Here is a 12,500-nt window from a genome sequence, read left to right as displayed (position 1 = left end):
TTGCCACTGCACCACCTGTGCACCACAAACATCTTTATTTTACGTTTGTTTACCCACACAAAAATAGGAGGACGCAGGTGGCGGGGGGGGGGGGGGGGGGGGGGGGGGTCAAATTCCTGCAAATTAATTAGCATCCTGTCCAGGGTATTTCTGCCTTGTGACCAGTGATGCCCCAGTGAACCATACCAGGACAAAAGGGTTGATGGAAAAAAAAAAACATGATATTTAGACTTTTGCGAGGATTTAATCTAAACTCTATCCATTAAAGGCTAAAGATTTCATTCAAATAATTATTGACTTTAAAGAAAGGCTAGAAAAAGAAAAAAGAGATTGGAAAGAGTTTTAATTCGACAGGAAATGCTTTTGTTGTCTAGTCATACACAGTACACAAACACTTTACTGAAATTTAATTTCTTTAAACAATAACTTCATATTTGGGGAACTTCTTATTACAGCCACACTTTTACGAGTTGGCTATGGGATAAATAGTGATAAATAATGTAGAACAGATTTGTTAAATACCTAAAGAATTGTAAACGTTCAGATTATATAAGCACTTTTCCCACATCTCCCACACAGTGCCGTTTTTTCAGCTATGCTTTACACAATTCCATCTGTGTGGGAAGCGTAGGCTGTGGTCCCATCTCAAATACAGATTACTGATTGCATAATCCAGATTAAAAACTGGCATTTCTGACACTGCTAAATACAGATCTGTTATACAGAGAATCAAGTTTTGTTACGTGAAGAAAAAGAACATGAAACATTAAGCATTGTTTAAGTGTATCTGAACTGAAGAGGCCAGCTTTGATTTAGCCCATTCCCCCAAAGTCTCTTCCAGGGTACCCAGTGGGTACCCAGTACCCCATTTTCTTTTTCGTCTTTTTCGTAGCTGGTTTAAATTTGCAGAGTGGTGGTGGTACCTCTCAATTCAGGTTGCAGCTTGGCACTTATGACCAGCAGGGGGCGTCTCTGGATGCCATTTCTAGCAGCTGAGCCTCCAGCTCCTCAGCATCATCATTAAAGCGTTGTATGAAGGACTGGATCAATCCTGCAGCGCTCGCCTCATATTCCTCCAGTTCCACTGCCTCTCCTGAAACACACCAGTCTATTACTCCTTTAAATCAAGAACCATCTAGGAAAGAAGGGTTGGACAAGCTGGGAGGACTGACCTTTAATCTGAGTGTTTGCCTGGACAAACATCTTGCGAGCCTCCTTGCGAAGCAGGACTGTCTCCCGGAGTTGGAGAAAATCATGAGCACCATCAGCAGTTACTGCAGAGTAGCGGTCATACAAAGCACGGCCTCCCTCCACATCAGCAGTGGACTTGTGCACCTGGACAAATAGTTAGGGACAGTGGTAGCTTTTTGGGTAGAGCTTTGGGCTATCAATTGCAAGATGTCAGTTCAAATCCAGGCTCTGCTATGCAACCACTGTTGGGCCCTTGGGCAAGGCTCTTAGCCCTGTCTGCTCCAGGGGCGCTGCACAATGGCTGACCCTGTGCTCTGACCCCAGCTTCCAAACAAGCTGGAACATGCGGGAAAAAAATTCATTGTACTATACGTGTGTGTATGTATATATGACAAATAAAGTTTAGAGAGCAAAAAAAATAACCCAAAATCATAGCCAATCATGTCTGTGTAGACACCCAGCCAGTTAATAGCAGAGCTGAGACTGGAACTCGAGATCTCAGCAGTGGTGGTCAAGCGTGTTCCACCTCTGCCACTCGAGCACCCCTTCTCAATTCTTAAATTAAATTAAGTAAAACAAATCATTGAGATCAGATTGTGAATACTAAATGTCTAATACCTGGATGTAAATCATACACATAAACTCATGCAGCCACCTACCTGCAGTCTGCAGAGGAACTTCTGGATGGCATTCTTGCCCACTGTGTGAATCTTATTGCGGTCCAGTGTGATAAGGGCATCGGGCCTGCCATCTGCCCCAGTTGTCATGGTCAAGGTCACTAACCCCTCTCCTGCTTCTAGTAGTACACGCAGGATCACAAAGCGAGCCTGCATATGAGCCTAGAACATAAACAAAGTCTTGTATGAGGAAGGAAATTCCACTTGTCTTGTTTATTCTTTGAGTTAAAGGCTGTTATTACCCATCAAGTACACAACATGCGGCTCAGAAAAGTCGCTGTTTGGACCAAGTGTCCATAGTGACTTCATTGAGGTTGGTTAGTAAAGATGAGTTGCTGTGGGTGGAGCTTAAACTCAGCTAATGAGAAGTGGGTTTTCAGGGGTCCTAAATAATACGCCACATTACTACCAAGTAGTGCAAGTGTATGCGTCTAGTTTGACAGGAGGCTGTGAGATGTAGTGTTAAACAGAAGTGAACCTGAGGGGCCTTTTTAATATTGAGGTGGTTGTTTTTTTCCTTTTCTTATTATGTAACTGCACTGACCATATATCATGAAAATAACAGATAGTGAGGTGCTAAGTGTGCTGTAACACACCTGTCTCCAGTTCTTGGTCTCTGGTGTGTAGAACTCTAGGCCCAGAAGACCAGCACGGACCATGTTCAACCAGTTCACGTAAGCCACCTCCTCTGCTACTGCTTCATCTACATGGCCAAAGATGCTGCAAGCAACCACAACAACATTCCCACATTAGGATGCACTTTTAAAAAACACTTTAGTTTATGATTAATGAGTAAAAGTATTGCTTTACCTGAGCACCTGTCTGTTGAGGCAGAGGTAGAGTCCGACACACTCCGCCCTGCACTCCTCATATGAGGAAGCAATGGTGGAGAACTTGCTGTCCCAGGTCTCATTGCCTTTATACCAGCTGGTGATCTAGAAAATGCAAGCATGTTTTAGAAAATCTGAAACTAAAAGGTATTGTGCCATGGTTAAAATGCCATAATGACAATGCCCTAAACTTACCAGTTCTCCCGTCTCTGGATTACGGACTTCAGCCTGATCAAAGTTGAATGCTCCTTTTTCATCCTGTGAAACACATACATGAGGTTAGGTCATACCCTAATCTAGGAAAAGCAGCTTACAAAAGCAATTAAATGTGATTTATTTAGTAGTGTGTAAATTAAACAAATTATTGCATTGTTATTGCATTCACTTATATTACAAATAATAATTTCAATATTTCTGTTATTATTACTATTACGCAGTTACAAATATCAGATAATCCAGTCTGAAAATTTCTATAAATAGATTAAATATACACTATATGGCCAAAAGTAGTTAAACACCTGAACATGAGTTTGTTGAACATCCCATTTAAAATCAAACAGTGTTAAAATAGAGTGACCTCTATGTGATCTTATCAGCTAGAACAGCCACTGTTCTAGAAAGGCTTCTCATAAGACTGTACAGTATGTCTGTGGAGAAGTAGGTCTGGGCTCCATGCAGACCACTGGAATTTCTTTAAACCAAGCTTTTCTTCATGTATTTATAGACCCTGTTTTGCATGGTAAATTTTCACCGTCATCACTTCCCTATTTTCTGGTGATATTTCACAAACACATAAGATCACACTCTATTCTAGGACATCAACTTACTTGGATGAAGAGTTTCCCACTGCCATGACCCAGAAGTTCATGAAGGCCTACTTGCACCTCAAAAGAAGGACCCTTCCACTTGATGTATAGATCCTGTAGGTATACAAGAACAAGCAAGATAAAAAATCCTGGTAGTTCTGAGTGCTAGATGGATTTGATTCAAGAAACTGTTTTGTACAGTTAGTGAATAATAATAGCAAACTTAAGACGACATATATAAAGTCTATTACAGCACTACTTTATTACAGCACATTTACTGTTAATCTAGTTTTTATGACTGTACCTTGTCTTTTTCCTCGAGAAAGGTGAGCTTGTCCTTCTGTGTTGCGTACGCAACAGCCAGCACATTTCCAAGAGACACATTCTTAAATCCTTCAGTTTGCCTGATATCATCATCTGTAAAAGAGACACTTTAAGAACACGACCTTAATTTATTTTTACAAAAGATGACAAGGACAGAGCTTCTAAACACTTGTGCAGCACTGCGGGCTTTCATAATTTACATGTTTGTTGGTCATGTTGAGATGCTGAGATCTCTCTTTATCTTTAATGGTCGGAATTTAACAAGAACAACAGACCCCACTTTTTACAGCATCAAGCAATGTTCTTGTAAGGTGCAGTGTGCTTGGAGCACTATACTGACATCTAAAGGCTAGATTTAGTGGCATGTTTATTCCTCCCCTGGTGTAATGGTGAGGCACTATGGGGCAACAGTGGGCATCAGATGGCCGAATGTGCCGTAACGGGTTTGCTTCATATGTAAGGCTGATGACACCCAGGTCAGTACCTCTTACATAAACAGCAGTGTTGAGAAATAATTAATAATGGTAATAATAAATACCCCCAAAATACATGACTACCACAAAGAAAAACAGTGTCAAGTCCTTGACGAGACCCTATTCTCTACATAGGGCTAATTAAAAGTCTGCCAAACAGTTTGACTTTTCATCTTATAAATGTACGTTATTTTAAATTTAAAGACAAGACAATCACTTACTACATAAAAAAGGTTAAAACTCACAGTTTGGAATGTTAATTCCTGCTGGGATGCCACTGCCAGCAAAAGTAACAACATCCAGTGAGGTGAAATCCGGTTTGAGAAAGCGGTCCTTTTCAAAGGCTGCAGGCCAGGGCAGCTCAGGCAGCAAAATTTCGGCTGAGCTTACCAGCTGTGTAAAGCGGGCACTCATCGCCTTATTCACCACAGCAACAAACCCTGAAGAGAGAAGCATATGTAAAGATGTAGGAACGTTCAGCAGTGACCTGAGTTGTCTAAAACAAAATGTGGATAGGGGATAAGCTAGGACAGAAAAAAGAAGATTTTATATTTTATTCCCTTCAACCAAGGCAAGTTTAGAGACTTTGTTTTGCAATGGAGTTTTAAAGCCAATGCAGCTAATCAGTAATGGACTGGTAGCTTGTCAGTACACATGCCTCAAACAAACTGAAGTCATCTAACAATAAAGCTCAGCTGTATCACTTTCAATAATCTTATACAGACTTCCTTTTGTTTTTGTTTTTTAAACTTTCATATTTCCCAATATGGCTAAGGTCTTAACAGAGCAAATTATGAACACCAGGATCAACACTGAAGCCAAGTAGTGCACCATCAGCCATAAGAAAAGAAGTGAACATGTGAATCAGTACACCAGTGCTTTAAATTCTTTTGAGTAATTTGTCAAAACATCTTGTAAACACATCTAGACATTAAAAGTCTAGAAAACCTGGGTGGGACTTTTTACTACAGGTAGGTGGAGGTGAAGTCTTAACAGAGCGAAATATGAACACCAGGATTAACACTGAAGCCAAGTAGTGCACCATCAGCGTGAAGCAGTACACTAACATTTCTAAAATTTTCATTTTAATTGGAGATGTTGGGTGTTTGCTGAAGTTGGACACCAATGTTTTTTTTTGTAAACAACTGCTTCAGCATTAAACAGAGCAGATTTTAGAAAGACAGTGGGTGTGGCTTTACTGGTTATCAGTGCTGTTGGTTTTCCAGAGATATAATCTTGTCAGCGATCACAGCTGGCAACTGAGGCCATCAAAGTCCTAACACTAAACTAGTAAGTAGTGGGAGAAAAATTTAACAAACAGAGCATGGCAGTCTGGGAAAGTTTGTCAGTTATACATTGCAGTACAGGTAATCAATAAAATGATACAGTGGGAGGACAGTTTATCACTGGACTATTTTATAGTCGTCATTCCTCTTCAAGCTTACCTTCAAACTCGCCCCTTGAACCGAATGGATCTCTGTAGCTTTCAATAAATCCGATGTAACTGTCAAGCAAAAAAAAAAAAGAATCAGGAAAATGTCTTGTTCAACAACTGTAATCTAATTTAAAATGAATTTAATGAAGGGCAATAACAACCAGTTAACAGACATGAATCATTAACTCAGTCACCTCTCCACAATAGGTCCTTTGTCTTTAATCCAGAATCGGGAGCCTTCTTTGTGAGCATCCACAGAGCCGTAGGTAAAACTTTTTGTATACTCCTCAAGCATGCGGCTCTGGTTCTCATTAGAGGCATGATCCTGTGCAGAAACAAAGTCAACTGTAAACTAGTCAAATTGTTCTAGTGCAGACTTACGGTTTGCATAACAAAAACTCACTTTAGCTTTTTCCAGGTTTTGGGAAACTTTCTCCATAAGAAATGCATAGTCGCCTCTCTGGACAGAAAATACAGCATCTTCAAAATCATATGTGCCACAGCAACACTCTGCTTCACCTTCAACTGCACAATCTGTAAAATACAAAAGTAATATTTAGGAAATCATCTTATACCATTTGCTCTTTTGGTGCCCACCAATTTTGCCCACCTCCTTGTGTATTTTTGAATAATTTTTTTTCATACTGTGAAACCATGCCATTTTATTACAAGACTATCATAGCGTACAAAATTTCCCTCCCTACTTAACAGATTATGTTAAGGTGTCAATATCCACTTGGCCAGCAGACATAGGTACTAACTGTATAAAGTATAAATATCTACATTCGTTATTTCAGTTATTTCATTGTCATGGTTTACCACCACTTTATGTGGTTCAGTGTCCCAGAATCACTAGGCGCAATGCAGTAGCACACCTTGGACAGGGCGCCAATCTAATGCAGGGCCTCAGCCATCCTCACCGTGGATACCAGTGGTAGTGAGCTAGTGCAAACCGTATTATGTATTGTCAAACAAACCTGCCATTCCAAGGGTAAACACAGAATGGATTAAAAAATACTCCAGTGTGGCTATGTGGAAATTTGGGTTAAATACACATAATTGCAGAGTTATTGCTTGAAATTTCTCTCACCCTTTTTGACTGCAGAAGCAAGGCGCACCTCATAGCAGCGTTTTCCATCTGACTCCTTCTTGAACAAGCGTGTGTTGTAGGCACTCAGGTTCTGAAAGGTATAACATTACAAACTTGAGTGATACACTTGCTATACAAACACTCTTTAAGTAACCCTATCTCTATTTCCCTCTTTATGTCTATTTTCACTAATGCTCAAATGATACACCAGTGAAAAACAAGAAAGGAAATCCAGACATGTCTTAATTTCAAGTAAAACAAAGTAAAAACATGATACAAAGCACTTTACCTTGGAGTCTAAGAATTTTTGGGCCAACTCAGCATCTCCTAAATAGCAGTTTCCTGAGAAGTATGTGGTGATTCCCTTAAAACAAAAACAACACATATTAAATTAAAAAAGGTTTAATATTAATAAAAGCCAGAAGTGTGATAGATTTTTAGAAAGTCAGAGACTTACACCGTCACCAAGACCAAGCTGTTTTTGCTTGTCTTCCAGTGAGTAGAGGAGGTGTGAGCAGTTGTTCCACAGAGCCTCGATCTCAGCAGGGCTGTCTTTATAAGCCTGGCTCTCCCACACCAGTGCCTTAAACTTATCCTGCAACAAAACACAGTTAGTTAATATAAAACAGAATGCAATTACTAAAATAATGTTTACAGATGTGTTTGTGGAAATGCTTTTAAAAAGAAAGGTCATGAAAGGTATGCAACTCCAGTGCGTTTTGAATATTTTACCTTTGGTAAATTGGGAATAAACTTGGTGTCACCAAATGACTTGTAGTTTCCCATGTTTGCATAAAGGCCAGCAGCATACACCAGAAATGCCTAAAAATTTCAATATAATAAAAAAACATTAACAAATTAATCGTGTGGCATAAGCAGGCAGGCAAACAAATTCTATGAAAATGACTACAAGTCACATTTTACCTGGTACTCCTCTGAGCTCAGCCCTGCTGCAGCTGCCACCGTCTCCAGCTGTGCAGCTGTGTGCTTTCTGAACACTTTCTGCAGAAGCACGTAAATAACAGGAGACTCCGGTGAAGTCTGCAGTAGAACCACCAAACCACCATACCAAGATGCCCGGGAGAGATAATGTGCATAGAGCTGCTCTTTAGGTGACAACAGCCGGAAGGCTTCTCGACAATCCAGAGCGGAGATCCCGACATCATTAGGAAGATAGTACTGAGAATCCACCATCCTGATCGAGTAGCTGCTGACACTTTAACCTGAATTCACAAGGGGCTGTGTGAAAAAAATGATTGATTTTAATAATAATAACAATAACAACAAAATGCACAGATGATCTTTTGAAAATAAATGCATTTTAAGACCATGACAGTTTAAGCCAGGACCATGCTAATGGCATAAGAATAACTTTACATGAGCTGCAACTCGCACTCTACAGAAAGCTGTAAAATATTGTGGCTACTGGTTCATATCAATGCAAATAAAATTGTTCATTTTCGTTAACTGCTTATCCTGGTCAGAGTCACGGCAGGTCTGATCCACCGGGATACACTGGACACAAGACAGGAAAACCCTGGACAGGATGCCAGTCACAAATATTTAGCAACTTGGGTTTTTAATTTGCTGTAGTAAGTCCTACAATTGTCTTTTAACTTTTTGGCATGATCTCCTAATTCCCTGTTAGTAAGAAAAGTCAATTTCACCTTGTGACTTACTTATGCACATACAAATTGTAAAATAGTGGTAGTTTAAGTGCAGCCATTTATGCTGAGTCAAAGTATTTCAATATTAATTTCTAGAAAGGTAGGTAGGAAGGTATAGATAGATAGATAGATAGATAGATAGATAGATAGATAGATAGATAGATAGATAGATAGATAGATAGATAGATAGATACAGTGTATCACAAAAGTGAGTACACCCCTCACATTTCTGCAGATATTTAAGTATATCTTTTCATGGGACAACACTGACAAAATGACACTTTGACACAATGAAAAGTAGTCTGTGTGCAGCTTATATAACAGTGTAAATTTATTCTTCCCTCAAAATAACTCAATATACAGCCATTAATGTCTAAACCACCGGCAACAAAAGTGAGTACACCCCTAAGAGACTACACCCCTAAATGTCCAAATTGAGCACTGCTTGTCATTTTCCCTCAAAAATGTCATGTGACTCGTTAGTGTTACTAGGTCTCAGGTGTGCATAGAGAGCAGGTGTGTTCAATTTAGTAGTACAGCTCTCACACTCTCTCATACTGGTCACTGAAAGTTCCAACATGGCACCTCATGGCAAAGAACTCTCTGAGGATCTTAAAAGACGAATTGTTGCGCTACATGAAGATGGCCAAGGCTACAAGAAGATTGCCAACACCCTGAAACTGAGCTGCAGCACAGTGGCCAAGATCATCCAGCGTTTTAAAAGAGCAGGGTCCACTCAGAACAGACCTCGCGTTGGTCGTCCAAAGAAGCTGAGTGCACGTGCTCAGCGTCACATCCAACTGCTGTCTTTGAAAGATAGGCGCAGGAGTGCTGTCAGCATTGCTGCAGAGATTGAAAAGGTGGGGGGTCAGCCTGTCAGTGCTCAGACCATACGCCGCACACTACATCAAATTGGTCTGCATGGCTGTCACCCCAGAAGGAAGCCTCTTCTGAAGTCTCTACACAAGAGAGCCCGCAAACAGTTTGCTGAAGACATGTCAACAATTACTGGAACCATGTCCTATGGTCTGATGAGACCAAGATTAATTTGTTTGGTTCAGATGGTCTCAAGCATGTGTGGCGGCAATCAGGTGAGGAGTACAAAGATAAGTGTGTCATGCCTACAGTCAAGCATGGTGGTGGGAATGCCATGGTCTGGGGCTGCATGAGTGCAGCAGGTGTTGGGGAGTTACATTTCATTGAGGGACACATGAACTCCAATATGTACTGTGAAATACTGAAGCAGAGCATGATCCCCTCCCTCCGGAAACTGGGTCGCAGGGCAGTGTTCCAGCATGATAATGACCCCAAACACACCTCTAAGACGACCACTGCTTTATTGAAGAGGCTGAGGGTAAAGGTGATGGACTGGCCAAGCATGTCTCCAGACCTAAACCCAATAGAACATCTTTGGGGCATCCTCAAGCGGAAGGTGGAGGAGCGCAAAGTCTCGAATATCCGCCAGCTCCGTGATGTCGTCATGGAGGAGTGGAAAAGCATTCCAGTGGCAACCTGTGAAGCTCTGGTAAACTCCATGCCCAGGAGAGTTAAGGCAGTTCTGGGAAATAATGGTGGCCACACAAAATATTGACACTTCAGGAACTTTCACTAAGGGGTGTACTCACTTTTGTTGCCGGTGGTTTAGACATTAATGGCTGTATATTGAGTTATTTTGAGGGAAGAATAAATTTACACTGTTATATAAGCTGCACACAGACTACTTTTCATTGTGTCAAAGTGTCATTTTGTCAGTGTTGTCCCATGAAAAGATATACTTAAATATCTGCAGAAATGTGAGGGGTGTACTCACTTTTGTGATACACTGTAGATAGATAGATAGATAGATAGATAGATAGATAGATAGATAGATAGATAGATAGATAGATAGATAGATAGATAGATACTTTACTGATCCCGAACACATCTCGTACAGCAGATCATAGACCTTAATTAAAACTTTACATTTTTACACAATTCCAAGATCATTTCCAAGATAATACCTTACTCTTTAATTTCTCTGCTGCTATAAAAACCCTACACTGTGAACTATATATCAGAATATGTTTTTACCTCACTTATCATTTACTCAGTACCATGTACTGGCCAACACTACATTTGTCTCTAGTCTTGTCTTACTAAGTTACTTTTTTGGATTAGAAATGTCTTGCAATGTATTTATTGAACTGTTGTTTATCTGCACTGTGCATATTGTATTGTCTTGCACCTTTTGTCCTGTGTAGCACCCTGGTCCTGGAGGAACGTTGTTTAATTTCAATATGTACTTGTATATAGCTAAAAAGACAATAAAGCCTCTCTTGAACCTTAATTGCACAGCAGGTTTAAGGCACATAGTGATCAAAAGCCTGCTTGAATGTGGACAGTTTTGCCCATGACATCTACATCATGGCAGATACATTTTTGTTCTATTTTGGTTCTTGATTTATTAATCCATTCAGACAAATTTCCACTCAGCATTAAAAACAGTTTGGGTATTCTTCTCCTCCTTGGCAAAGAGACTAGTGTTCCATGATCTGTCACAGAAAAAGCAGTACAACTGCAGAAAAGACTGAAACCTCAGAGCTGACCTGATAAACATGTCGTTTGCAAATGTATGTAAAGAATCAGATTTCTACAGCTTTGACACTACTGATATTATTTCTACCTCACTGTAACTGAACCCTGGTACATAAATCTCACACTTTCAGTCCTGCTTTCACTTCCTTAAGACTGAAGAGAAAAGCTAACCGAGCTAGCTACACTTCATAACTTCTATTGTTTAAATTCCCTCGCTAATGAACGACCCAGCCCGTCTGTACATTTATTAATACATTAAATATTAAATAACATTTAGTTTATATAAATAAAGCTCTTGTGTAATGTGTTCTATACATTTTAACGCATTCCCACCTTAGCGTTGGTTCCAACTCTGTCAAAATGCAAGCTCACTGTCTACAGACTTCCGCTCTCCATTCAATAAATGTTCCGCCTCCCACCCAATCATGTGCGAGAATTTAAGATTGATTAACGTAGTAACCAATCATCAAAGAGAAGACAACCGGAGCGGGTTTAGCTGTCATGACGTGTTTTATTGTCCGGGATTTATAAAGTTTAGGTGGCATTTAATATACTTTCAGTGTATTTACCCACTTAAAATGTGCACACATTTGTTTTTTGAATTTCTACCTAGAAATATAATCAAAAAGTATGTATTTATATGTATAAACTGGTTTAGTAATCTCCAATCAGAAAGTTCATAGAACCACAAATCTTCCCCTGAGAGAAAAGTTTTCTACAATAGTTAATCAAATTTAAGAAAGAATGCTGGAGCTGTCTTAACAATGTCCTGATTTGCATCGCAAAGTTATATATAATATAATATAATATAATATAGTATAATTTTTTATACAAATGAGTGTAAATACACAGATATATACTGTAGGTGAAGAGGATTTCAGACAGGTATAGATCATTTTAGATAGGTGCATTGCATGATACAATTTTGCATTTGTCCTGTTTTGCTCTAATGCATCTCAATACACCACTGGGGAACACACTGTTGCCTCACAGCAAGAAGGTGCTGGGTTTGATCCCCAGTTGGGGCGGTCCGGGTCCTTTCAGTGTGGAGTTTGCATGTTCTCCCTGTGTCCGTGTGGGTTTCCTCCGGGAGCTCAGGTTTCCTCCCACAGTCCAAAGACATGCAAGTAAGGTGAATTGGAGATACTAGATTGATTAATTAATTACCTGGGAGAAACCTACACTGACATAGGGACAATGTGCCAAACTCTTACACTCTATGATATGTGTGAAGCTGTCTGCTGCATCGCTATTTACCATTTTACATTATGGCAGTATTCTACTGTCAAGAATTTGTCAAAAAAATTGACAGACACAATATTCACATACACTGACATTCTCTATTATTTAATTACTTCAAGGGTTCAGCCACATCAATTTCCTAACAACAGCCTGGGGAAGGCTCTTTTCTGTTCCACACAAAAGAGCTCAGA

The 12,500-nt window shown here is 39.9% G+C and overlaps 1 protein-coding gene across 1 annotated transcript; it reads right to left on the bottom strand.

Moving 5' to 3' along the window:
• Nucleotides 1-327: 327 nt before the first annotated feature.
• On the bottom strand, nucleotides 328-11,445 carry dpp3 (dipeptidyl-peptidase 3). The gene is made up of 18 exons (XM_063011168.1): nucleotides 11,401-11,445; nucleotides 7,751-8,065; nucleotides 7,559-7,648; nucleotides 7,284-7,421; nucleotides 7,116-7,190; nucleotides 6,827-6,917; nucleotides 6,140-6,270; nucleotides 5,931-6,061; nucleotides 5,747-5,805; nucleotides 4,547-4,741; nucleotides 3,809-3,921; nucleotides 3,526-3,618; nucleotides 2,894-2,956; nucleotides 2,679-2,803; nucleotides 2,465-2,588; nucleotides 1,851-2,030; nucleotides 1,173-1,335; nucleotides 328-1,093 (listed from the first exon to the last, which is right to left on the bottom strand). The coding sequence occupies exons 2-18, from the start codon at nucleotides 8,018-8,020 to the stop codon at nucleotides 951-953; spliced, it is 2,184 nt and encodes a 727-aa protein (XP_062867238.1). The 5' UTR covers nucleotides 8,021-8,065; nucleotides 11,401-11,445; the 3' UTR covers nucleotides 328-950.
• Between the last annotated feature and the right edge of the window lie 1,055 nt (nucleotides 11,446-12,500).

Source organism: Trichomycterus rosablanca, chromosome 16 (assembly GCF_030014385.1).
Source record: "Trichomycterus rosablanca isolate fTriRos1 chromosome 16, fTriRos1.hap1, whole genome shotgun sequence".
In the NCBI taxonomy this organism is placed as follows: Eukaryota; Metazoa; Chordata; class Actinopteri; order Siluriformes; family Trichomycteridae; genus Trichomycterus; species Trichomycterus rosablanca.
This window is presented reverse-complemented; position numbering and strand designations above follow the sequence as displayed.